Source organism: Anastrepha obliqua, chromosome 3 (assembly GCF_027943255.1).
Source record: "Anastrepha obliqua isolate idAnaObli1 chromosome 3, idAnaObli1_1.0, whole genome shotgun sequence".
In the NCBI taxonomy this organism is placed as follows: Eukaryota; Metazoa; Arthropoda; class Insecta; order Diptera; family Tephritidae; genus Anastrepha; species Anastrepha obliqua.
Genome location: NC_072894.1, coordinates 1,386,531 through 1,414,061, shown reverse-complemented (window position 1 = coordinate 1,414,061; position 27,531 = coordinate 1,386,531). Strand labels below are relative to the sequence as shown.

Genomic DNA, 27,531 nt, shown 5'->3' with positions numbered 1-27,531 from the left:
AAAAAAAAAATGTCGAAATTGATATTTTTTACCCAGTTTTATGTTAAAAGTGATTTTTCATGCATAAAAATTGACTTTAAAATTACAAAAAAATATGAAAATCTTTTTTTTTTTAAAAACACTTAATGTCACATTGAAAACAATTTAATTATCTTTAAAATGAGCTATTGTAAAGCCTGATTGGTTCAATACAGCGTTCTCAATTGTGTACACAAAATCGAAAAATGATGTTTCGAGAAAAACGCGTTTAAAGTTTTGGATACAGGCGATCAGGCCACCCGTCGCGTCCTGTTAAAAATTTTGTCACTCCTTCAAAAATACAGATATCGACTTGAAATTTTGAAAGTATATTCTTAAATAGTTGTAGAATAGATTAAAATTATTTCCAAAAAATCGATTTTTTTGACCCGATAAATGAGGGTCCCCCTTAATGACTAAATTTCAAAGCTGTACTTATACAGTTGCGACACGGAAATAACAGTATTTTTTTAACAACATTTTTATCGATGATGTAATCAGAAAATTTTTAATATAATTTTGAAACATTATTCTATTCTTTAGCTGAACACGTATTTAAATTATTTAAATCAATTCAATAACGAAAAACTAAAATTTTCATAATAAAAGGAAGAAATTCAAGGTGGACATTAAAATAGCAGTGGTCATATAATTAACACATTCTGACCAATTTTATAAAAAAAATTAGAAAAAAGCTGCATTGACAAAATTTGCAGTACAAAGTTGTAACTAATATTAAGTTCAATTCCCCGACTTTTTTATTACGGCAGCACAACGGCTGGCCATTGAGTCCACCCATCGCTCACATCGCTGCTTTGGAATCTTGACCCACGTATGTGTAACAATTTCCCAAAGTTATTAATTGTTGGCATTGTATACCACTCTTTAAGTCCCCCCACAGATTTTCTATAGGGTTGTGATCGGAGGATTGAGTTGGCTATTCCATATCCTTAATTTTATTTGCGCGAAACCAATCCTTGTTGGGTCCGACTCATGTGCTGCTATACCCATTTTATTGGCATTTCCTCCCTGCAACATTCTACATTAATTCCACATAAATATTGGAGTCCTTTGTGTATGAGTCCTGCATCATAAAATAAGAAATATCCATATACCATTACAATTCTACGATCGTCCTGCAGGGAAGATTTATTCAGATAAACTCTACACATCTGAAATCCTTAACCCTTGGTAGATATTTGGTATTGAAATTTTCTTTTGTATGATTTATAGGGGAAAAAATTACTTTAAAAACAATTTTGTTTAAGGGTACTGATATTTTCATGTTCACAGCTGTTTAACTTTTTCTATCAACTGATGTTTCATGTTCACATTGGATTTCCAACCCGGACCCTACCGAATGATAATCATGCACAAACCATTCGGCTACGGCGGTTATATTGATAGCTGTTTTATTATTTCATGTAAATTTTCTTTGTTATAAACCATTTATATATTTTTTTTTTTGTAAAAAATCGAATAAGTTTCTTTCATTCAAAAGTGCACCAATTTTGCGAAATGTCAATAAGAAAAGCTATAAAGTTCCAAAGACAACTGTATATGTGCAGCTTATAAAAATGTTCCAAGATTAGCTCTGTCGTCATAATTTTGGGTCAAAACGATAAGCATTTTTTTTAATATTTCGAGTTGTATAATACTTGTATTGAATAAATCATCAAGTCTTTTAGGAATATTTCGACGACAGGCCACGTGGAGAGCAATCTTTCAAAATAAAAATAAGCCTATAACCTGCTCAAAGAACGATATTGAGGGCAAATAAATAAGAGGATTTAGGGCATAAAAATATTCACAAAAAATGGAAAGAATAATCAGTTTTACTCACTCAAATGCAAAAAATAGTGCGCTGGTGCCCGTAATCAGAATGCAAGTTAAGTAGAAAACTCCTGTGTGTGGTGCGGACATCAACAATCCATCGCAGTAAAACTTATTGCGCCCAGCAAATAGCTCCCATTTGCGAGTTATCCTCGTGTTTGGTGCCATGTTACCGCAACAGCAGCACAGCAGATTCATTGATACAGCTGTTGTTGACGCCTTCAAGTTCCACCAATTACTTCTTTTGGTGCGTAATGGAAAATGTTCGAGATACTAGGCCGTTAAAAATGCTCGCTAATCACCGAAATACTTTTGCGGAAACAAGCCAAATTTTATTCTTATATTAAAATAAGTAAAGGCCGATGGTAGTTTTAGTGGTCTTCCTCTGTTTATTTTCGATATTTAATGAATTAGTTGGACAAACTACATCGATCTCAGCTTTTGCAAAGAGCCATCACTTTTATTGTCTATATTTTTAAATACAACACTGCAAGTGTGATGCAATATTCCGTTAGCGCATCGGTTATAAAATTCTCACAGGTTTTCTAGCAGCTTTATCGTCAATTTGAATCGCTTTCTATAATTATTATTTCGATTAACATTAGATATCTTCACTGGCAATCAAAATATCATTTTACGATTTTATTTAGTATTATTTGTAACTCATTTTCGCATTTCAATCTTTTTGTTGTTCTTTTCGCTTCCATTTTGCTCTAGCCCTTATTTTCGCTTCCTTATTTCGCCATTGCCAGTTTGGACGGCAGAACATTATAAGAAAGCGGCTATTCGTTAAATTGCTCCTATTTTAAAACCAAAAAGCATCTGTTCAATTCACCTCTTTTTTCTTTGCACCATTTTCTTTTGGCCATTCTAATTGACTTCTATATCGTAAAGATGCATTTCATATTTCCTGTAAAATATATAATATTATTGCATATGCAGGTATACATTTATAGTATATATGTATATGGATATGGAAAAATAAGTCACAAGCATAATTATATTATTTTTATATGGTTAAAGGTCCAATGAAGTTGCAAGGCCTATTACACAATCAGATGTGTGAGAGCAAAAAGTTCGCGTATATTTTTCTAATATCAATTTTTTCCTGCTCTACTTATAGTTAAAATATATATTCACAGTTAGCAATTCTTTAATGTATAAAGTAAATATCATATATAGTCGTAGAGAATGAGCGTACATAAATAAAACTATAAATATGGAATCTCCACTACTGCCCAACACAGGATTTTTATTTCCTTTCCCTCATCCCAGCTACAGTATGCAAAAATCGTATTAGTACACCCCCTTATAAATAAAAAAAACAGGTATATTTTCAAATTAATTTTAAAACAAATGCTTGAAACCGTTTTATTTTATAGATAATTAACTAAAATAAGGCCAAATAACAAAACCGCTCACAAAGTGTATTGAATTGCAAAAAAAAATAAGAAAGAAAAAAATTAACACTTTTCACAGAAGCAAAACTCGTTGCCTTAGAACAGCAGACAATCTCTTCGGCATAGATTCCACCAATTTTTTTGTGAGATTTGGAGAAATATTCTTCCACTCTGATTTGAGGACTTTTTTTTAAATGTTCTCGGTTCCTTTTTTGATGATGTTTCAGTTGCTTTTTGAAAATCGACCATAAATTTTCTATGGGATTAATATCCGGGTTTTGTGATGGTGTTTTTAGATAATTTGGACAGTTTTAAAGGATCCATAACCTTGTATCCAACGCCGTGTGCTTAGGGTCGTTATCTTGTTGGAATATAAATTTTTTTTTGCAACCCAATTTTTTGGCACTTTTGCGTAGATTCTTTTTTAAAATATCAATATATTGCCTCGCAGTCATAGTTCCATCAATAAAATGCAACTTTCCTATTCCGTTTGCCCCGAAACATCCCCATACCATCAGAGAACCACCACCGTGCTTGAAAGAAGGCTGCAGATTTCGTTTTTGAAGGCTAGTATTACACTATCTCCAAATTTTTATGCCTCCATCGGACATTTTTATATTAAATTTACACTCGTCCGAAAAAATTACCCTTTTCCAAAACCGCATATTTTTGTTTAAATATTGCCTGGCGAATATAACACGCTTTCTTCTATTGACTGAGCTTACACACGGTTTTCTAACCGCAGTTCTGCTTCTAAATCCCAATTTTTTTACATAATTGCGCACTGTTTGAGGTGTAATTTTGATAGAAAAGTATTTTTCTAGTTCTGCAGCTAGTGAAACTCCACTGACGGTGGGATCTTTCCTGATAAGGCGTTTCAAATAAGTCTTGTGCCTCTGTCCAAGCTTTGCCCTGTTCACATTTCGAAGCTTTTTGTAAATCCTTCCACTGTCTCTATAAATTTTGACTACGTTTTATATTGTAGACACACTTTTCTGCAATGTTCTCGCAATTTCGCGTAAAGACTTTCCGTTTTTGTTCATATTTATTATTAATCTCCTGGTTTCGTTTGATAATTCACTTACTTTAGGCGACATTGCAAACTAACTCCGCAAACTTCAACAAATGGCTACTAAAACGCAACTGCCCAAGGTTAAACATTGAATGTTTAACATAATCGTTTCGAAAATAACGGTAAATACCAACAAATTGTTTACAAATTTAACGCATACTAAGTCTGCTAATACGAATTTTTCCTGCAGTAGAAATATTATAGCTACACTGCTACTAAAGCTATTTTTTTCAATTCTATGCAAATGTTTCGGATTTTTTGTTATTATTCTATTTTTTTATGAATTATACAATACCGCACTACGATTGAAATCAATTGCTTTAAAGTAAATTTGAAAATATACGTGGTATTTTTATTTGTAAGAGGGTGTACTAATACGAACTTTGCATACTGTACATCTCTGCTTCATACAAAGAGCTCAGAGATCCGTTGAATGGGTGAAGACATCGTTGTTTAAATGCCTATTCACTATAAATTATAACTGTTAAAAGTGACGTTCCAGCCAATTCAGCGTATACTTGATTTTGGGTTAATTGATTGTACACCACCTATATTACTGGGTGACCAGATAAGAACGATAGGAAATAGAAGTTATTATAAAATTTGTAGATATGTATGTATGTAAATCGATGTTGTCGAGCTCTGACTACAGAAGGTTGGTTAACATAGTTCAATACCGAAAACCATTGACGGCGACAGTGTCTATTTGCTCTATTCGAAAGAAATAAGGACCCAGGATGCCCCCATGCCATAAACTACACCAAACAGTTAGTTATTGTTGTTGTATCAGTAGCTTTGCCCTGTCAGACAGGTTGGGTCCAGAGGGAGAGGGGTGTTGGATGAGAGGGTTTGATGGGGCATGTAAAGAAGTGGTTAGTGTCGTGCGGGGTGCCTTCACATGCTGGACATATGTTTAGTATGTCGGGGTCGATTCTGGATAAAAAGACGTTTAACCTGCTACAGTATCCAGAACGTAATTGTGCCAAGGTTACGCGGGACTCGCGGGGAAGTTGGAGCTCTTCAGTTAGTCTTTGTGGTTGTTGACATACATAGCTGCTGAGCCATAAATAGGCCTCGTCTGAGAAGAGGATTTTTTGGCCGAAATCCAAATCTCCGCTGAACTAGAGTTTTGATAAAACTTTTTAATAATTTCCACATATTCGGCAAGTGCTAAACGACGCATGATGAAGTTATGAACCTTACTGAATATTTGACAACTGCTGAAACATAACAGTTGGAAAACCCATCATTGTTATACAGTCCGGTTCACTTGATTAAAAGTAATAATTTTTTGAAAAGAAAATTGTTATTAAAGCAACCGTATTTGATCTAGTAACACACGGGTTTCTGATAATTCAGTAAAACTAAAGCAGCTGTAATACTGTGCTTGATTTATTGGCTCACTTGAATAGACGCACTAACCAAATAAGAAAAAATAATAACAAATATAGGACATTCTTTGTTGTTACACTTAATAGTTGTTTATATTCGTAAATACGTTGATGAATGGATTTGTACAAATTCTCCAGATAGCCTAATGAAATAAGCCAGCAAAATATTGCGGTAGATTGCATTACTTTGACATAATACATACATACGTATATCCGCACAAACAAATATTTCATATTCAATTTCCACAAATGTGACCTTTGCTTATGGAGCTTTTAAGAAAATTTACTTCTAATACAGGCTTGCATACGTACATACTTATGTATACATTCTGTATGCACATAAAAAAATAAACCAAACTCGTAAATTTTTGTTGAGTAGTTTGGTAAAATGTTTTGCTCCACTCGACGCACAGTGTCAAGCTACGAGCGCAAGAGTCATGTTTTAAAGTTCAAAAATAGGAATTGGACAACACCTCAAATCATGAGTTTCTACCATTTATGTATATTTAGCACCATGGTGAGTAAGTTCACCTAAATAAATATAAATACAAATTATTCAAATAAATCAGTCAATCGTGTCACGACGCCTCTCTGCATTTCAACTAAATAAAATTGTGAAACTTAATAATTTAATAAAAATAGTACAAGATTGGCATTATTTCTGAAAGTAAGCGCCAATGGTTTATATAATATGAATTTTGTGTAATAGTAGAGCAAAATAATGTTAGATTCTCCATATAAACGATTTTTTTTTAGTTTTGAAGCTTTCGTGAAGCAGAAACCCGGTTGTAAGCAGGCTAAAGCTCTACTACTCCTTTCTATAATTTTATATGTTTTATATATTCATTGTACAAGCTGAAGAGTTGGTTGCTGTAGGAATGTTAAAAGAGCGTCTTTTGATAAGGCATAAAGTAGATTGATTGAATCAGGAAAATCAATTTCAAGCACAACGCCGCGCTCTTTCACGTAATTTTCAGGTTATAATGCGAGAACGATCCAAAAATATTGACGAGGCATCATTTAGAGCACAGATATAGCTACGCGCGCTGCAGGAAAGAGAAACGTTGCTAGAGACATAGGGAGCATAAGTGTTCCTAATAATGCCAGAAAGAAGCATTACCTCACGTCCACAACGTATTTCTTTAATTTATTCTTAACAGTGTCACCATAAAGTTGGAATATCAAATTTTTAATTTTTAATTTATTCCGAATTCCACATTACTTTAGTTTTCGTGCGTGTCGAGTTTTAAGAGACCCAAATAGTGAGAAATATTACTTAGAGACAACTTTGGAGTAGAAAGGGTTAAGAGGAATAACTTAGTTACCATTTTTGATAATTAACTTGCCGATATACATAAATACAAAATAGATTAAAAATGATTTTGTCCACTTGGTTTCTACTAGACGAAACACTGTGCGACGACCGAAACAAGGGCAATTCTATGAAGTGTCATGTGCAATATTTTGTTGTGTTGCATGTTGTTGTACTGTCACATGCATGCGATGACATGTCAGCTGAAATGCAATACCCGCCGTGATTACAGAACAAACATCTTTTCAACGAATCGGGCAATGAGTTAAAAATTACGGTCACCGTTACAGTTGCACGCGTGCATGGTAGTAATTTCGTATCTATATTCATGTGAGCGTACATATGTATGTAAATATAATATATACATACAATTGCGAATATCAGGGTTCTTCGCATTTCGGCTCATCCCCAACATCGAAGTTGTGTCTAACAGATCTCAAGGCGAAGCGGACTTCCATACTACCGAACTGCTAAGTTTTTGTTGTTTTTGTAACAGCATACAAAATTCTCCATAAAGCTGCTGAAGTTACAGTCCTAGGTCAATACAAATTTTAGTTGTTCTGTTAACACAGCACCGATTGCTAAGTGATACTACTGTTCATTAGACAGGGCTAGTTTACTGGGGCGGCAGCCCTTGGTCGGGAAAAACCCGAGTCATTCCGATAACGTACAACGCCATGGGAATGCTGTCATGCTAAGTCGGCATGGTTGCTTTAAACAACAGTTATACAATTGTGCCGAAAATTATGGTCATGATAACCCAATGCTTTTTGTTCATGTGAAAATGTAACGGATACCGCCGGGCTTTAAAACAGATTTCCAAAATGATAAATTAATTGTGCCCATAATTATGAAAGTGGTCTACGTCATAATTTCAAAAAAATTAGTTTATCACTTACGAGTATTTCCCATCCACATTATTATATACATATGTACATATATTTAATGTAATTTTCACGATATCGTCAAAATTAAACCTTTAGATAGTGGATGTAATTTCAACGTTATACGGAATTCGTTTAGTTTTAAATATGAAAATGGTCTAGGTCAAAAATTTGAAGAAATTACATATAATTTATATTTACTGAATGGAAAAATCCAAGCATGCCTGGGGAACATAAATTACATCTTAGAGAAAGTCATCATGTGCATTTACAAAATGCCGAAACAGCTAGGAACCTGTCTAGGAACTGTAGAGGACCAGAAAAAAGCCAAAGAAAATTCCAGCGAATACTCGTACTATGGATTCTCGTTTGATTTGCAAAAAGCACTTCCGTACCTTAAACTGTCTGTATCGTTACCCTATTATAAGCAAAATCTGTACGTTTATAACTTGGGCTTCCAGAATTTCCATAATGACAATGTCAAGATGTATGTATGGGATGAAACTACAGCACCAAAAGGTACACACGAAGTAGTATCATGCTTTTTAGCGCATATGGAGGAACAAATCGTAACATTAAAGTAGCATTAAAATGGATGAAAATTGCTCAGTCAAATAATAATATGGTAATATTGAAACGGTAGTCAACAAGTTTTTGGTATCGGGTCATTTCTTTTTACCGAATATGCGTGATTTCGGTTTGATAGGATTGAAAATAAAAAAGCAACTTACTTATTGGCTGAAAATTCAATAAGCATCCATTGCATCCTGAAAAATAAACCTTATATGTAAAATGTTTTAAAAAACTAGTTTAGATGATTCCAACTTCCGCCTTTTGGAGCTTTCGCCTAAAAGAGGAAGACCAAAAATATACGAAAATAGGCCAGTAAAGGAAGGAAAACATAAAGATATTATGTGTTTACTATCATACATCCGTTTATTGTTTCAAATAAAACTCATAGTTCTTTATGGTTTTAAGTCATTTATATGGCATTCAATTAATTTTGGAAATGGTCTAAGTCAATTAATGCTTTAAAAACAACATTTTCGTATGAAATTCATACAAAATTTCATATTGATTATAAATTTCCATTAATCAAGACTAAGAAAATTATAAAGTAAAATGTCGCATAATATAAAAATATTTTTTAACTCGTCCTAACGCAACTCATTAAATATCTCAAAACAGGAAATATATGACTTAGACCAGTTTCATAATTATGGGGGAAATTCTATTTGGAAAAAAGCATTATTTACAGTATACTCAATTTAATCTAATTCTCAATACTATAATACTCAATAATAGCGAATTTGTGAAACAACATCAAGACGCACACCAAAAATAGGAGGAACTCGGCCAAACACCCAAAAAGGATGTACGCACCAATTATATATATATACTCAAATTAATCACGTACAAAATATTATATTATATTTACATTCAACATTTTTATACTGAGAGATAAATATAAACAAATTGACAGAATTCATGTCAAAACTAACAATCATACAAACGAAAATGATGAAAAAGCTCCCGGATCAACCACCAGGTGATGCTCTAAGTCAACAGATTTGAGTGTTGTGTTTATTCCTGTTAGGTTGCCACATCTGTGATTAACATTCCTCCCAAAAAAGTTACGGCGTCTTGCGTAAATCTACCTTCGGCACGTGTTTTCTATTTTTTACAGTTTTAAATTTTGAATTTTTTTTATAAAATTTTGCGTTAAAAATGGATTCAATGGTGCGAAAACCTCCTAAGAGAGGAAACTGCTTCAGTAATGATACTCTAAAGATAGCAGCCATTTACGAATAGAGATCATGACTTTATCGAGGATGACGAACGTAGGGGCAAGGCCGTCGAACTGATGAAAACATCATTAAAGTCAAAGAAAAGTTGATCAATAAACACAAATTAATCATCAGAGAGCTGGCAGAGGACTTGGACGTTGCTTATGGATACGTTCAGGACATCGTAATTAATGATTTGGGTTTGCACCACGTTGCTGCAAAGTTGGTCTCAAAGGTCCTGAATTTCATGCAGAAAAGGAACCGCGTTGATATTGCCAACGACATGCTTTCCAAGGGTGAATCCGAACCAATATTCATTAAACTTGGGTTTATGAGTACCACCCGCAATCCAGACATCAGGCAAATGAGTGGAGAGCTCCCAATAAACCAAGACCAAAAAAAGCCACGTGTTTTCCGTAAAAAAATGGCACAACACATGCGCTGAAAAGTCCCGGTTAGGCACATACTCGTAGATGGCATTGCTTTTATTGCATTCATCTTTTTTCAGTTATTACTAGCCTTGAACAATTAGCTTTTAAAATTTTATGATTCCTGAGTTATTGGGCTAAGAGTGACACTACTTTTGTTACTTTCAAAGAGAATTTGTATTTTAATACAATGGCGATTTGAAGTTGTGTGAGTTAGGTGACATCGTAAAGGTGTCAAAGAGAGTGTTGACTTTATATTGCTAAGCATTTGACTATGAGAAAGCTTTAATTAAATGGGTGACATGAATTGAACTTCGAATTGCTCCCACATCCACCGTACTCGTCAGATTTGGCTTCCAGCGACTACTCGCTGTTCACAGACCTAAAAAATGACCGCCGGTAAGAAATTTCGCTCGAATGAAGAGGTTACCGCTGAAACTGAAGCTTGTTTTGAGGCAAAAGATAAATCGATGTTTACGTAAAGCAATTAGCCAAAAAGGAAACGATTTGTGAGAAAACAAATCGAGTATTTTGTACAGTGCCATCATTATCCATAATTTTTGACCAAGCACGAAACAAATACCATAGAACAGCCAACGAATTCACCTGATATGGATCCCTGCTCCCAAGTTTCTCACAATTGTTTCCGATTCTGGGGTCCAAAAGTAGGCAAATCTCATAATTACGGGCTTTTGGTGGTTTACCCCTCCTTTTCTCAAAAAAAACTTACATACTAGAGACTTCAACTTATATTCAAATTAAAACGTGATTTTAGACTATAATAAAGATATAAATGTTCCAAAATAAATATGAAAAAAGTTTTTAATAAAATGTGATTAACATTTTGAGGTCCAGCGATTACGAGCGAGTTACAAATAAGTATGAGATAAACCTATAAAAATTACTTCTTTGGGGTTTTTGGGATCGCTGATTGCTCAGTTTTTAAAATTCAAGCGGTCGTGAAAATAACTTGCTAAAAATAGGTGGATTCCAAAAAGTAAAGAACATCAGAAGAAGCACATGAATGTTTCGGCGAAGACTGCAGGAGGCTGAATTTGGAATAGACGACCAATGTATTTCTCAGTATACACCTGTTTTTTTATATTTACATTTACTAAGCCTTATTAGTTGTAATCTAGAGTTTTAAAATGAAAATTTTGTAGCTTAATAAATGGCGATTTTTACCATAAAGAGTTAAATTATTACGAATCAAAATCAAGTCGGATACCATATAAACTCTATCAACGCTCTTGACCCATCATAACATGGCAGGTAACAAAACAGAGACCCAAGACGCCTGTATAATCATTTAACTTGCACATCATCTTCTTGGAAACATACAATACGGCGACACAAAATGTTCACCAATTTAGCACAACAGTCATGCACGGTTCCTCATCCTTCGATGCCTCGTTGCTTTGCCTGTGTTTCCGATAGCTTTGAAGAGCGTGCTTTGCACAACACATAAAGATAAATTACAAAACTCCTATACATTTTCTAGATTAAAACATTTTGCCATGTTAAATAAGGTTCTTGTATGAGTTCGAATAATGGCATTTACAGAAAACAGCATTGCTTCAGATCGCAATTATTTAGAATGGTAATAAAGTTTGGGATGTTGTTCCGTTTTGTTTACCGAAAGGCCAGTTAAGGATGGTCTTCTCTTGCGACACCACAGAAGCTTAATTTCAAGCAAATAAAAGACGTACCATTCGCTGGCGTCTTTTTAAAAATATGATCGTGTAAAAAGAATAATTTAATATTTGCCAACTAGAGAGTGCACCTTGCAATTAATTGTGAAATATAACTTCTTGGTAGTAGCTGCCTCGACTGACCCTGTAATATCTAATGCTATCAACCCAATTTCGCAGCACATTTTCAATGGTTTTGAAATCATTTACAAAAATAGAGCGTGCAATATTACTTTTAAGTGCTGGAATCGTAATATAACTCATAATATTTTTGCCGACTTTATTTTCAAAGAAAAACTGGTCAAAACTGCGTATTCGGGTAGATTTTCCTCTTATACTGATTAACGTAGTCACCGAGTTGAAAAACACCTCATACAAATAGGTTAATAAAATTAATACAAATGATTTAATAAAATTTTTCTACAATCTTCGAATCGAAATAGATGGAATCTTTGACTATCGATAGCACCACCAATATTCGCGGTTAAGCGAACCGGACAAGCACGTTCCGACGACAGTCGGTTCTACAGTACCGGAACGGCCCGTATTATATGATGTTACAACAACAATTGTGTTATCAATTAAAGACAAAATTTATGCATCATCTCAACCAAAATTATTTAATTTCCAAATTCGGATGGTTTCGGCAACATGGCACCAACTTTTATGTAAGTTTCAATATTTGTTAACGTGGCTAAAGCCAAAGCAATCTATTTCGAGCAGACGAGTTTCTGCCACTTTGCCAAATTTGGATTCGATTTAGAAAGAAACCAAGCTCATCCTCTACTTAATACAGATTTCTTACAGTTTTCGCTTACTTTAATAAGCTTCCGCCTGAAGCAACAGGTCGATTCAGAACAGAGGGTTACATACGTTAGTCGGTTATTAGTGCCCTTGCTAAATAAATTAGTGCCCAAATATAAATATATATAACGATTTAGATAGAAAAATACGTACGTACAAAGTTGCAAACATACATGTGTATATGCACATTAACAGATGATCCAACGTTTAAAATTTCTTTGTCTGCACCATAAGTTGCACAAATAGGCTTTATTTCAATGGCTAAACAACCAGCCAAAACCCACCTCTTTTATTCTTTTAATATATGTAAGTTTGTCTTCATCGAGTCTTGCTTTGCCCATTTACTTATGAAGGTAAAGAGAACAATTGTTGGTACTTAATTGCACGTGATAAGTTTTTGTAGTTGAACAAAAACAAATGAGACAATCGGATATACAACAGTTATGTTGGCGCCTATGCAAAACGGAAAGACAAAGGACACACAATTTACACAAAGGGAAAATAGCCGGTCTATTGTCAACAGATCTTAGCGTTTTTTAATCCTTCTAAATATAATAGGAAATACAATATCGTTATACACTTAAGCAAGTTTTTCCCATAGGTAAAGATTGTTTTCTATCTTCACTTGAATCCATGTAAAGTGATAATTTGAATATATTAATTGGTTTCGTTTCAAGTCTCTAAACAAATTCACTGTTCATTGAACACAGAAATTATTGCGGTAGAACATTCGAAATTTAGCTGAATTAAGTCTTTTTGAACGTCGAAGCCGATTTTTATTTCTTCAATGAGCCATATTTCAAATCAGCATTGCCTTTGGAGACTACGAGTACACTTCACTTAGTATGCATACAGCAAGCCATTTAAGGGGTTAGGCCACTCTAGGATTTTCAAAATATCGAAATTTTTTTTTTTTGCTTAAAAGATGCTTTAAACTCTTTAGAATATAAAACAAAAAGTCCTATGCGTGAAAAAAATGTTTATCTCTAATATTTCGCACTTTTGCGCGAGCGCCTCTGACGTCTCTGAACCGACTATTCAAATTTAAAGCGTGTTTATCTCAAAACGTGATTTTTCAAAACGGCAAGCAGCATAACACAAACAATTTTTAATATTTTCACTTGTAATTGTACAAGGATCTTTAGAACATTATTCCGCACTGAAATACGTACGGATTTTTTTATTAATTAATTAGAAAAATTTTTATAAACAATTAACGGTTCCATTTTAGACGAAAAATTCTACTTTTGACTTCAAACATCTGCAAAATACACAAATTTCAATATTTCTAAAATCCCGTACGTATTTCTACAGCTATACTCACGTCGATTGAGAAGAATGTTTTTAATTTGGTTTAGGTGGACATTTACGTCAGTTGTACTGCTTGCCGTGAAGTGCCTTTTTCGCAGGGCGCGTTCAGAGATTCACTCCAAAGGCGCCATTTTGTAATATTTTTCAATAAAAATATTTGTAATTACACTTAAATACATGCTTAATAATATACTTAAAAAGTTTTTTCCTGGCACCTTTCTTTCAATGTAAAAAAAATCCTTAAAAAACTGCTTTTTTACAGTAGCTAGAGTGGCGTAACCCCTTAAGTAAGTATACACTAGATACATCTGCATTACTTCCGCTATTGATTCCGTGAAATAACACACATTATTCACATGAAAGGAACATAAAAATCACCTAATTCAGAATTATAACAAAATTAAAAAAATTTACAAAATTTTAGCATCTTAAACCAAATTTTATAAAAATTCATAACGCAAAAGTATACAATGGCATATATGTCGAAGCAGCATGTTTCCTGGGCCTACCGTTAGATGAGCTAGACGAAGACGACCGATAACTGCATTGACAGGGTTTAGTAAGCTGCTACAACAACAACAATGGCATATATGATAAACTTATGAATGAAAAACCATTGACGCTTTAAATGTTTCCTAAATGTTTACTTTTTCACGACCATCGGAAACACCAATAGTAAATTTGATTTAATCTGAAAATATGGCGTTGTTCTTTTACGTATACGCCTACTCATTACACCTACTTATTTCTACAATAATATTACGACCATGATAACCAGCGTTATATGTACAATACTCGGCGAATAGCTTGTTTCCCAATCTCATTTTTCACTTCAGACTTCAATTTGGAGGTACTTATGAGGAGATTTGCTCTTATTTTGTCTACGATTACAATGTTTTTCTTGTCACTAAAATCCCGTAGGCACCTGAAGCGCAAATTATTAGAGATTTTTTCTGCACTTTTATATATTTTTACCATCTTTTGAATTGTATCATAACTTTTATCCACTAAAGGACCGATATCGCGTAATGATTTATTCTCTTTGTGATATTTTAGTATCAAATTTTTCAAGTCATCAGTAAGCCCCTTTCCTCTAGGCCCCATCACTAAAAATTATGCATAAAAAATATAAATTCGCAATTTGTCTAATAGAAGCGTGGCCGGCAAATATCAAACTTAGAGTGCCGTTAAAAAAATTTTTAATTTAAATTTATCCTTTTCGCAATACGCGTGGCTCTATGTGCTACTTTTTTAAGATATTTATTAAGCGTACGTTTTTTCTAAAAAATTAGTTTGTTAGTGAAAAACTATTTGAAGCAGTGTTCCTATGTACACACCCTAAAGTCGGACGGAAAGACAAAATGTATATCTTGTCATGAAGCGTTAAGATGATGTTTTCAAAACAATTAAATTTCAATTAATATCGAAGATGGAAAGCTTGTATTACTAGGCACGTAACGAGGAGCACTCCTCAAGATGAATCCCTCGCCCTGTATTCTGGTATGTCACTCTTGTGGTTGCAAAATATCGCCTGTAATATCATCGCTTATGTGAATGCTGGAGATCATATCCAAATTCTTAGCAAACTATCTTGTGGATTGGTGGTCTATTGAAAGTGAACTTGATTTCAACGCCACAAAAACAGAAATTTTGATATTCGCAAACAAATGTAAAATACCTTCTTCCAAGGTGCACCAATGCCGATTTTCAACAATCCAAAGTTACTGGGCGGTATCCTTGATAGTTTGCTCTCCTTCTCTGCGCATGAAACCTCAATTACCCTCAAAACCGGAACAAGATCCTTAAATCGTCGGCAATTGAATTATGAAGCGACCACTAGTGTCACGCAGTGAAAGAAGCTCTAAACACATAGAAAACTATATTACACTAATGCACAATTTTTGCACAAATCCGAGAAAGCGGTGAACGGTATAACCTCAAGGCCCTTGCCCCAGGGCCTTCGCTGGTGGCTCAGCACTAAATAATATGCCCAGGAGTGGAATATACCCAAAAATGCTGTGGCTGAACCCAAGCTTAAGGCTACCTGACTACTGCAGTGTATTTCAAGCTGAGTTAATAGCTATTAAGGAGGTTATAAGGACTCGTCCGCCGCAGCACAACGTCTCCCCATATACTCCGATTGACAGTCAAACTGCCATAAAATCTCTACAATGTTAGAATACTTCATACAAAGTGTAAGTGATCTTAAGAGGTTAGGGGTAGTTCGAATTTTCAAAAAATTTGATTTTTTTTGCATTTTCCTAAAGTATAATATCCTACTCTGGTGCAATAAAATTTATACTGCTTTTGAAAAACATAAAAAACTCGTGCCTGATCTAAGGATTTTTTTTTTAATTTCGATTTTTTTTTTAACAATTGTCGGTTTTTTCTGAAAAATCTGAAAAATATTTCCTGAGGCCGCCATATTGTTAATTTTCAAAAAAACTTCGATCAGGCACAAGATTATCTATTAATAAAACTAATTTCTCTTGGCCGATTGAGTTTAGATAAATCTCCAACGACTGGGATGATCACCAAAAGGGACTTCTAGAGAAACGGGCTCCACACAAACAGCGATTCCTTTTACAATTATTAATTTTTTTTTTTTAATTTTGCTAAAGTCAAGTCAAAACATGATTTATTAATGTTGTTTTTAATCATCATTTTTTCGGGCCTCTAACTACCCCTAACCCCTTAAATCAGTAAATTCCGTAAAATGCAAAATTATAGAAAAGGTTTTTTCTAACAGTAGTCGTAGGCACTGGCAAACCTTTGAGTGTATATCTGCCGCCATGAAAAAGCTCCTCTTAAAAACCATTGGCCGTGCGGAGTCGGCTTAAAACTGTAGGTCCCTCCATTTATGGAACAACATCAAGACGCACACCACAAATTGGAAGAGAAGCTCAGCCAAACACCTAACAGAATTTATTTTTTTTTTATGTGGGCATCATTGTTGAATTTTGGAGAAACTATATTTTTATGACAAACAAATACATAAATACGAGTAGTTAACACTTTGTAATACGTTGTGAACACAAGAGTACATATGATATACATAGTAATTACATATATGTATATACACATTTAACCCTTTCGCTACTGCTGGGACACTGATATCCCACAGCATTTTCACTTCACCCTGAAACTTGCAATTTTCATAGGAAACTCAACCAAAATGTCCTTATCAGTAGCTGCGAATAATACTTACAATTTACCGTTATCCGCATTCCACACTGTTTCAATCGTGTTTAGTTTTGATCAGTTGTTTGTGAGCAGTCGCTAATATTGCATCAAATTTACGCGTAATTTTGGTGAAATAATACGTATTTTTATAAGAAATGTTAATTTTTCTAAAGAAAAATATTGCCCTTTTACTGGTAAGTACAAATATATATATTATAATGTACATAATGTATTACACAGCTAATTTTATTATTTTTGCAATTTCGTAGACAGCAAAAATGTCGAAATTAAATCGCGATCAAATTAGTGCATTACTTTAAGAAGATGATGATGAATCCATGGAATCAGGAACTGATTTTAGTGACGAAAGTGATGATATTTATAGTCCTGAGTTAGATAAAACCACTGGCAATGACGATTCTTCCAGCGATTCAGAGGAGACCGAATTGAGTGACGAGAATGGTGGCATAGACGATCAACCTGCACGAGGTGAGGAAGCCTCAGGCACGGTTATTTGGAGCACACCGAATGAGTCGTTTGTTTCAAGACAACCGGTTAGTAACCACCGCGAATGCAAAATTGCAGTAAATATTCGGCGCCACTCAACCCCCTACGAAATTTTTCGCAAATTGTTTCCACGAAGCATATCTTTGTACATTGCTCAAGCAATATATGCCACGCAAGCCAGTGAAACGGGGCATCAAAGTGTGGCTTCGCTGCGATTCTTTGACTGGAGACACCTATGACATGATTATCTATTGTGGAAAAGAAGAATCTGTCCTTGAAAGGACACTCGGCGAACGAGTTGTGAATGATCTTGCAGCAACGATTTCTAACCCTCACGTGACACTTTGCTTTGATCGTTTTTTCACCACTGTTAATCTTATTAACAACATACAATATCCAGCTTTAGGAACATTCATGTCCAACCGGAAGAATGTTCCGAAAATACCAGAAAAATTGCAGCGAGGCGAAGCTATTTTCAAAGTTAATTCGGCGGGTACGAAGTCAAACTAAAACCCTTTAATTAATTTTTTAAGTAACTTTCTTGATTGCAGGTACCATAGCGGTAAAGTGGCAGGACGTCAAAGAGGTAATGCTGCTCAGTAACTACCACACTCTGAAATGAGCACTGTTAGACGCAAAATGAAAGATGGAACTGAGGCAGAGTTTCCATGCCCTGATATCGTAAAGACGTACCGCGCAATAATGGGCGGTGTGGACTTGGCAGATCAAATGTCAGGATTGTACGATATAAACAGAAAATCAAATGAATGATGGAAAAAAGTATTTTATCGTGGCATGATGATGGCTTCTGTAAACACTTGGGTTATATATTCGGAGCTGAATAGGAAGAAACCTGCCTTCTTACCAGTGCTGGTCGAGATTGCTGAGTCGCTAATTGAAAAAGGAAAGGAATCTACCCTATATAAATGATCCCGTCGGTCTGGAAGATCATCGAATAGGTATAAATCAATGACAAATGTGGGGGATCATTTACTCATAGAGCAGTCTAAAAGACGTCGGTGCGTAGCATGCGCCAATCGAAAAGTCGAGAAAAGAACAAAAATTATTTGCCGGGCTTGTAATTTGCCATTCTGTATACAATGTTTCGCTTCATCATATTCATAAAATAAATAAAAGTACAAATCATATGTTATTACCAAAAAAATGTTCCTACTTTCTAGGTGTAGTTTGTACCCTGTTGGGACAAATATATCCCATTTTTAAATACTGTTGGGACACATTTGTCCCACCTCAAAATACCGTTATCTACATAAGTTACAAGCTTCATCTAGTTTCTATGCCCATAAAGTACCAATGGGTATCCAAAAATTCAAAAATAAAGTTTGAGCAAATCCCCTGCAAAAGTCGGAGCGAAAGGGTTAAAGAGTTAAGGAAAAAAAAAGTTTACCAAAATCAATTTTGAATAATAAAGAAGGGAAAATTCCTCCTAAAAAATATCTTTAATTTTCCTAATCTCACTTACCTTTCGAAACATTCCAAGTGTATTCCAAAGCTATAGAACTAAAGTGTGTTCTTCGTGTCGGTTGGAACTAATACACTTTTGAATAACCCACAATTGGTACATATTTAATTTAGACGTATTTCGGTAAGTCAAAAGGCCTCAAAGTACATTTTTTTCATGCCCACCTTTCATGAATCATCTTCTTTTCAAAAATCAATGTAACAAATGCGTATCACTGGGGCTAAAAACAGTTAAATGCTTTCATTCATTAAAGATTTGTGGATGTTAACACGTTAATAATATATAATATACTTTGTACATATACTTATTGGCAAGCCATAAATTACCCGTGGGTGAGTTCACGCAGTCGGACAAAGGTTGGTCAAATCACGAGTTATTACATTTTCACAAATACCAAATGTTATTTCACGCGACCGAAACGATTCTAAACCTTCACATGTTTTTAATCTTTAATTTCAATAAAATCACTATTTTTTTGTTATTTCATTTTTTAAAGTCGAGTGATGCCAAATGGTTTGTATTTAGCCTCCCAACTCTTTTTCGGTGTTAACACTCAATAATATCTGTTATCACCAATTTATAAGCTGGTTTCTAAAAAAATCAGATGTCACATCATCGTTTAACTAAATCTATTTCAACCGGTGACTATTTCATTAAACGTAGAGCAAATACATAAACATATGTACACATGTATATGTATATTTATATATAAAGCAGTGTTGCTGCATTAGCTTATAAGCAAATTCACAAGTGAACTGTGATACCAATTTACACTGATGCATACATCGTCGAACTTTTACATAAAAGGGCACAAAATATTCCAGTACATATATATGTATATCAAGGCTAAAACTAATGAAGTTGGAATTTCAGCAGAATCACAAAACACAATTGAAATACATACTCTTATTTTCAATTCTATTCAATTAATTGTTCAAAACATTGTGCAGAAAGCAGGCATCCCTCCTCTATGCGTAAGTTAGAACGCTATTCCTTTCACTTTGTTGTTAATAATTCGGTATCAGTATCACAACCATTGATGGAAAAACACACTTTGGATTTGGAATATTATGAGACGCTTTAAAAAATGCTGATACATTTATACACATACAGTAGTATATTTGTATATTAAGATATTTTTGCAGATTGAATGGGGTGAATTCATTTCAAGTTATCATTGTATTGTATTTTATTGCACTAAAAAAATTAACATGCTCACAAGCCATATTATACCTGTTCCAATTTCACATCCCGCGAAGGGCAAATATTATTTATAAAATTTATACTCATTCAACTTAAAGTAAAACAAAACAGACACCACGTAATACCAAGATAATAACAAATAGTGTTCACATTTTAAACGATATCATTCGACAAGTCATTATTTAGAACTATAAAAACTTCAATAATAAGAAATAATTATCATATAAAAGCAATTAATATTGGGCAAGGCGTATCGCTTGGATAAAATTATGTGCACCTTATACCACAACACACCACACCATTACCGACAAAACCGAAATGAAACAAAACTGGTTAAATATTTGCAAAGCGATCCACATTCAATTACATACACAAATTTTGCGTCAAGATCCAGCGTTGCCGTTTTATTTCACTTCGTTAAGGGTTTGTTCGTGTAAAATTCCATTTAAGATTATACATCAACGAATTTCGTGAGATTTTTGAAGTAGTCTCCCCCAAAAGAGAAATACTTGTAATTTTTTACGCGAACGCCAGAATCCAACTAGCGCTTCGGCACCATTTTCTTGCCACGTCCTGGTTACCAACTTGCTTAACGGTTATTTACAGCATGACTATATCCAGTCTGTGCGGTTTAAGAACGCAAATATACGCCGAAGCAAAAATATAACGATTCACCAACTATTCGCAATTATATAATTCTAATTAATCATAATTATTAAGATGTTGACTATTTTTGCAATTGTCGGCAGTGATTTCTTGAAAATTAACATACATATAGAGGGGAGATGAATTGTGCTCGTTTTATGAATGAATATGCTTTCCTTCAAGAAATATGAATGAAATTATTTTCATTGTATTATAAAATATTTTAATAATCGCGATTAAAATTTAAGATACACAATATCTCATACAAAATGTAATATGTGTATTTATATATATATATATATATATATATTGGCGCGTACGCCCTTTTTGGATGTTTGGCCGAGCTCCTCCTCCTATTTGTGGTGTGCGTTTTGATGTTGTTCCACAAATGGAGGGACCTACCATTTCAAGTCGACTCCGAACGGCATATATTTTCCATGAGTAGCTTTTTCATGGCAGAAATACACTCGGAGGTTCGCCACTGCCTGCCGAGGGGCGACCGCTATTAGAAAAATGTTTTTATTAATTTTGGTGTTTCACCGAGATTCGAACCAACGTTCTCTCTGTGAATTCCGAATGGTAGTCACGCACCAACCCATTAGGCTACGGCGGCCGCTGTTACATATGACGTATTTACGAATAGCCTAACGCATTTGCTGACGAAATTAAACAAGCTCGGGACTTTTCTATTGCTTTCAGGCGTTGCGTAAACAACCAAGCAGCAACAAAAATACTTGACTTATATACCTTCAGCATAACGCATCATACCGCTACGTCTGTTTTTATACAGAGGTGTGCACATATTTTAGAATATCAATTTTTTCAGTCGGTAACTTTTGTATGTCATCTCTGACAATTGTCAAGTAGACAGATGTATAAGTTTATACGATAGAACAACGCTTAAAAATTATTGAAACTTATTATGAAAATGGCCCACCCTTAAGAATAACATAACGCGAAATTCCTGATTGTTTTGGTGGAAGTAAGTCCAAATGAGTGAAATCAAAGGTTGGTAAAAAAATTTCAAGAAACTGATTCTGTCGAGGGTAGAAAAAGGACTCGCAATCCAAAAATTGGACTTATCAACACTTAAGCATTCATGAATCGACTGTTTGACGGAACACACCCTCAGTTGGCTCGAACACACCAATAGCTGGTGCGAAATATCATTTGCCAAAATAAATGTGAACCGATTGGGTGAATCTATGCGGATATCAATTGACGTGTTCGCAGTTCGTTACAAAATTCCACGTCAATATTTTACTTATTTTGTACCCAATTCTAGTCGTCGCTTTAGATTCGTCGCGATGGTGATGCCTTGAGCCGTTAGAAACGCCTTACAACCAATTATGAGCCTCTTCTATTCGCTACTTCTCTGCTTGGCTAACATGATGAAAAATGTGAAAGCAACAACAAAGTTATCGAGCAAGATTCGCTGCTAGCAAGTATGGTTACACCACATAAAACTAGTATGACTCACTATTTTCGCAAGCAAATGCAATTTTAGGCAGGTCTATTCCAGCGTTACTCTAATTATTACAAAAAGTGTCAAAATGAAGACCTGAGTATTTCGTAACTCATTTCGTGAGGAGTTGTGAACACCTCCAATAATTCGATTTAGGAAATACTATCTGAAAATACTTGACAAATAATCGATAAAAGCAAAAGTAATCTAATCGTTTAGCAAATCGATTACCATGAATTGCGATTGCGCTGTAAAATTAAACCATCTGATGTTGACATTTGGTATCAACATCAACAAATTCGATATTTCAAACTAATGTATGTAAAATAATTTACGAATATTTTGATATATATTGGTCTTGAATTTATACCAAATGTTTTAGAAAATCCAATGTTGAAAGATGGATGGTGAAAACGATTCAGTAAATAAAGTAAGAATGACTTAATATGATGGTTCTTGGGGTTTCAGTAGTTGGAACCGTGATACTGTATTCATATTGAATCTATGTTTTCGTTACAGATAAAAATAGGTGTACATAAAAAATTTGCAGAACTACATGCGGCACTTGAAATGCGAGAAAAACTGTTGTTACGGCAATTAGAAGTAGTGGAGTCCACTAAGCAACGCATGGTGGAGTGCGGTGCTGAAAACGGTTTTTTGACAAGACCTCAATCTATTGAAGGGAATGATATAGAAATATTGTTCGAAAATGAGGATAAATTACTAGGTTCCATACGTTCTTTCGGTAGGTTTCAATTGGGGTCCATGCTTCTGGCTCTAAAACAAGAGGATTATATTACTCCAAACTGTGACCATGAAATAATGTACAAAAATATCCAATCCGATGATAATCATCTCGATAAATTACCTCAACAAATAAAAGTTTCCGATCATGTAGTGGTTGATTTTACAAAGGATAAATCTATAATTGAGCACAATACGAAATACATAAATGATTCAATAGTTAATATAACACTTGAGGAATCTAAAGAACTTATAAGAAAAGCGCGTACAAAGAACGAAGCGCCAATATTCCCTTTGAATTTGGAAGAACTAGATGACGAGCTGGAATCGTCTATTGTTGAAGCAGTTTCTAATTTAAGTCGAGATTCTAAGCACAATTTATCTGATATGAAAGAAAAAAGTCCTGTAAAAAGAACTAAATTAGGTCGATCTACACAAAAAATTACCATCAATAATTGCAGTGGTACTATTAACCTTCAGAATATATCGAGTGTCACAATAAATTGCGGTAATGACAAATGTGAGCATGATGGCGATATGAAAACATACATCAACTTGGGCGATTCAAAAAACTCTACGTCGAATATTGGTGCTATAGTACCTTGCATGGTTGATTCCGTTTCAGAATATTCAACCCCCAGCTCAATTGATTCGATTTCTAACCAGTCCAGTAACTCGAATTCTAGATCCCATTCTAAGAAGCAAAAAAACTGCAAATCAGTTGCGGAAGGTAGCACCAAGCTGAATAAAGTCACTGATCAAACTTTATATAACGGATCAATGGTCACAACAAAAGAACACACAACAGTCCCAAACGAAAAATTTTCAAATCTCGCAAGTAAAAACGAACGACATGATGCTGATCACGAATCTAAAACACTGAATTGTGACTTTTACAATCGCCTTATTAATGAAATTAAACGTAACCTCGATCAGCACCAATCATCTCATCATACAGGAAGAACCCAAAGAGCCTCGAATTTAATTTCAAGTATTCAAAATACGCGGCAGTCAAATCAAGATTCTGCTCTATCAGAAACTAATTTAGAAAAGGAACCACATCTGGTTATGAAAAATTTTGAAAATCTGAATATTGTACTAAGAAATTCCAAAAAAGACGAAACTATTCGCCCAGTTCATGTAGAGCATTGGTTATCAGAAATAAAAAAAGATACCAATTTAGAGCCAATGCAGAATACCGACATATTAGAGCACAGCACAATTAATGAATAAGCATTGATCAGTGGCGAATATACTTAAAACACTGCTAATTTAAGACAATTAACCTTAAAAATATTGTACGCAGTATGTGTTCAAATTTACTTTGAATTCTGTAAATAAGATAATACAGAATTTTGTGTGAAAAATATTTTTGTTTAGTAAAAATAACTATATTTAATACGAACAATTGATACATATGTAGGCTTTTTCGCTTAATTGCATATTTATACTTTGCTTCACAGAGATTTCGTTTTAATAACTCAAAGTATAGCATACAATGCTGTACAATCCGCATGTACACCTTTTATACCTATCAATAAATCCTTTCATTACATAGTGCGTCTGAATAGTTTCGATTATCGTAGCTATGCCAATCATTTTAATTTGACTTGATATTGAGGAATATAACAATAACAATAATGAAAACCTTTGTAATTTTGCAATATACAATTTTCATTATGAAATGAATCAATGTCGCTTTAAGTTTTTTCGAATCCTAATCAACGGGCCCTAAAATTAATGAAAAATAGTTTCCTAAACTTTCAAATTGCTTGGTAACTCGTGCTTTTGCTGTATTTGTGTTTACAAGGTCAAGGTTTGTATGAAAAAAGAAGGCGCGTCAGATGGCGTCAGGATCGAATTATTACTAAAACTCATTAATAGTCCTATTTGGTTATATTCGAAATATATATTAATAACGTGAAGAGAAATACGTTTACAAAACATTTAGCCCGTAGGTGGCACCAGAATGGAGTTATTACTAAAAACTTAATTTATATTCTGTACCTTTTTTATATCTTTGTTCAGTCTGCTCGAGAACATAGGACCTCAATAAGACTCTTCCATCGTACATGGGCCTAGGCTGTACTATATTTTTGCGCCGTCCCATGTGATGCCGGCATCTGCTAGCTTGCGCAACATCGACCTTCTCCAAGTGGTCTTTGGCCGACCGCGACCTGTACTCCTTTGCAGGTTCCAGTGTGCCATGCTTGTGATGTGTACCTATATACCGTATCTAAGGCTCGATTTCACTCGAATATCAACTTTTCCAAAATATTTATCCAAAGGACTCTGAAGTCAAGTTATTACTAAGAGCTTTTTTATTTATAGTAAATATGCATTTAGAAGAATAATTTCTCGATGAAGGGACTGAATCCAATAAGCATGTAATGGCACCATGATGTGCTCAATGAAAATCAATTTTAGTAGAAATAGAATTTTAGCATTTCCTTACACACCAGTGATTTCACAGACGGTGGAATTCTCTATCCTTATTTGGATTTTTATCCCACCATTTAAATATAAGTAAAAATCGTACTCAGAAACTCATTCTTTCAATCAATGGAAAAATGTGTGCGGGCAACACCGAGTATGAGCAGCTAATTATACAATTTTTTTTTTTCTGATTAGGAAGTAAAATACGATACAACATATTTATTCATAGCTTTTATAAATATTCAAACACATCGTTTCTGAAAAGAATATAGAAGTCACATACATAATTCTTCACGGACAAAAAGTTATTTATTTGTCATAAAGTCGTCAGTTTTTACATTGAAATAGAATTTACTTAGTATAGGCCATCTGAAATTAAAAAATATAGTTTGGTGTTATTTTCTATTTAACAATAAGTATCGAAAAAATTAAGCTAGAAGTCCAGTCATATTCTACGGAGGTCGCTACACTTTCGAAATATTGCTATTCAAATAAAATAGGCGATTTTCCTATATGAACTTTTATCGTAAATATGAATTTCACACAGCCCTACATAAAGTATTCTATTTTAGACAGTGATTAATTGAAATGCAAATACAATGTACATAAGGCGGTAAATTTCAATTCTTGATAATTAATAGCACTAGTCCCAATTATATAAAGTCAAGTTCGATACGGATATAACGCTTATGCATTTGCATGCTCATACTAAAAATGAAAGCAACTTCAACCTACAACGTTATTTAAGCTCAAGTAAAATATCTAACAATGTTGGCGTGAAATAGGTAATAATGCAATCAGCTCCCGCTCGACGAAATCCCTTCATTGTCTCCATTAAAGCTTCCTTCAGATCAAAAGCTCCGTTTTGGGCAGCGAAATAGAGCATTGAATATTCCCCACTAACTTGATACACATACAGCGGATGACTGGGATAAGTATCTTTTGTCTGACGCAATATATCAAGGTAAGGCATGCCTGGTTTCACCATCAGCATATCTGCTCCTTCTACAACATCTCTTTGAACAGCTCTTATTGCCAGACCCTTGGAGCCACTGGGAAGCTGATAGCAACGGCGATCTCCGAACGCTGGCGCAGACTTTGCAGCATCGCGAAAAGGACCATAAAAGTTTGATGCGAATTTAGCTGAGTAAGACAGCAAAGATACACGGTTTTCCAAATTCTCTGCTATCAGTGCTTCTTTAATAGCACGAATACGATTATCCATCATATCGGAAGGAGCGACAATGTGTGCTCCCGCACGCCCATAGGAAACAGCAACCTCCGCTAATCGTTCAATGCTTTGAGAGTTCAAAAGTCCATTTTCACCAAGTATTCCACAATGTCCGTGTTTCGTGTAAGGACAGAGACAAACGTCGCAGGCAATTAAAAGATTAGGAAACCACTTTCTCAAAAGAGGCAATGCTCGAATTACTGGATTTATTTCTGAGTCTGCATTAGTAGCTCGTTCATCTTTTAAATTAGAGTCTACAATACCAAATAAGAGAACAGAAGAAAGCCCCTTTGGTATGAGAGGTTCAATAAATTTTCTCAGCTGATTGACACCCATACGTGATTGACCTGGCATGCTTTTAATAGGCTCCACAACGTCGTCATCTCCAATAACAAAAATTGGATACATTAAATTGTGCGGCGTTATTTCGCAACCTGATTCCTGCAGCATACGCAATGTAGGATGATGGATACCACTGTGCAACTTTCTTTCCATTTTTTCTTTGCCCGCTTTCACACTACGAACAACTTTACTTTCCAAAAACCAATTGACTTTTGCCTTATTGATTACCTAAGTACCGATATTGCTTTATATTGCGTGCACCATACTTCAACAACGAGTTTGCATTTCAATGGATGAATGCGTGACTTTTCGAACCGAATATACATATTGATGCTAACGTTCCACATCACTCCACATTTGC

General features: G+C 34.5%; 3 protein-coding genes across 14 annotated transcripts in view; 1 reads left to right on the top strand and 2 right to left on the bottom strand.

Moving 5' to 3' along the window:
• Positions 1–20,632, bottom strand: part of LOC129243152 (palmitoyltransferase app) — a 51,496-nt gene extending 30,864 nt beyond the window's left edge. Inside the window, exons 1-4 of one of the 12 annotated variants that reach the window (XM_054880324.1) lie at positions 20,338–20,620; positions 20,009–20,156; positions 19,105–19,324; positions 1,862–2,761 (exon numbers count right to left, since the gene is read on the bottom strand). In XM_054880324.1, coding sequence (XP_054736299.1) covers positions 1,862–2,049 — 188 coding nt within the window. In that variant the 5' untranslated portion in view covers positions 2,050–2,761; positions 19,105–19,324; positions 20,009–20,156; positions 20,338–20,620. Of the gene's footprint in view, positions 1–1,861; positions 2,762–19,104; positions 19,342–19,430; positions 19,988–20,008; positions 20,157–20,323 lie in introns of those variants that run through there. The other 11 variants (XM_054880322.1, XM_054880326.1, XM_054880331.1 and 8 more) reach the window with 11 other exon arrangements.
• Positions 20,633–22,652: 2,020 nt separating this feature from the next.
• On the top strand, positions 22,653–24,721 carry LOC129242499 (uncharacterized). The gene is made up of 3 exons (XM_054879169.1): positions 22,653–22,734; positions 22,800–22,847; positions 22,937–24,721. The coding sequence occupies exons 2-3, from the start codon at positions 22,818–22,820 to the stop codon at positions 24,392–24,394; spliced, it is 1,488 nt and encodes a 495-aa protein (XP_054735144.1). The 5' UTR covers positions 22,653–22,734; positions 22,800–22,817; the 3' UTR covers positions 24,395–24,721.
• A 1,160-nt stretch (positions 24,722–25,881) lies between these two features.
• Positions 25,882–27,531, bottom strand: LOC129242457 (delta-aminolevulinic acid dehydratase). The gene has a single exon (XM_054879102.1). It carries the CDS (start codon positions 27,321–27,323, stop codon positions 26,337–26,339), a length of 987 nt encoding a protein of 328 aa, XP_054735077.1. The 5' UTR covers positions 27,324–27,531; the 3' UTR covers positions 25,882–26,336.

Bases quoted from the DNA above. Each gene is read 5' to 3' on its own strand.
- LOC129242457 (XM_054879102.1), bottom strand. From the start codon at position 27,323: ATGGAAAGAAAGTTGCACAGTGGTATCCATCATCCTACATTGCGTATG.
- LOC129242499 (XM_054879169.1), top strand. From the start codon at position 22,818: ATGGATGGTGAAAACGATTCAGTAAATAAA. The intron at 22,848-22,936 runs GTAAGAATGACT...TTTTCGTTACAG, and splicing joins AAAACGATTCAGTAAATAAA to ATAAAAATAGGTGTACATAA.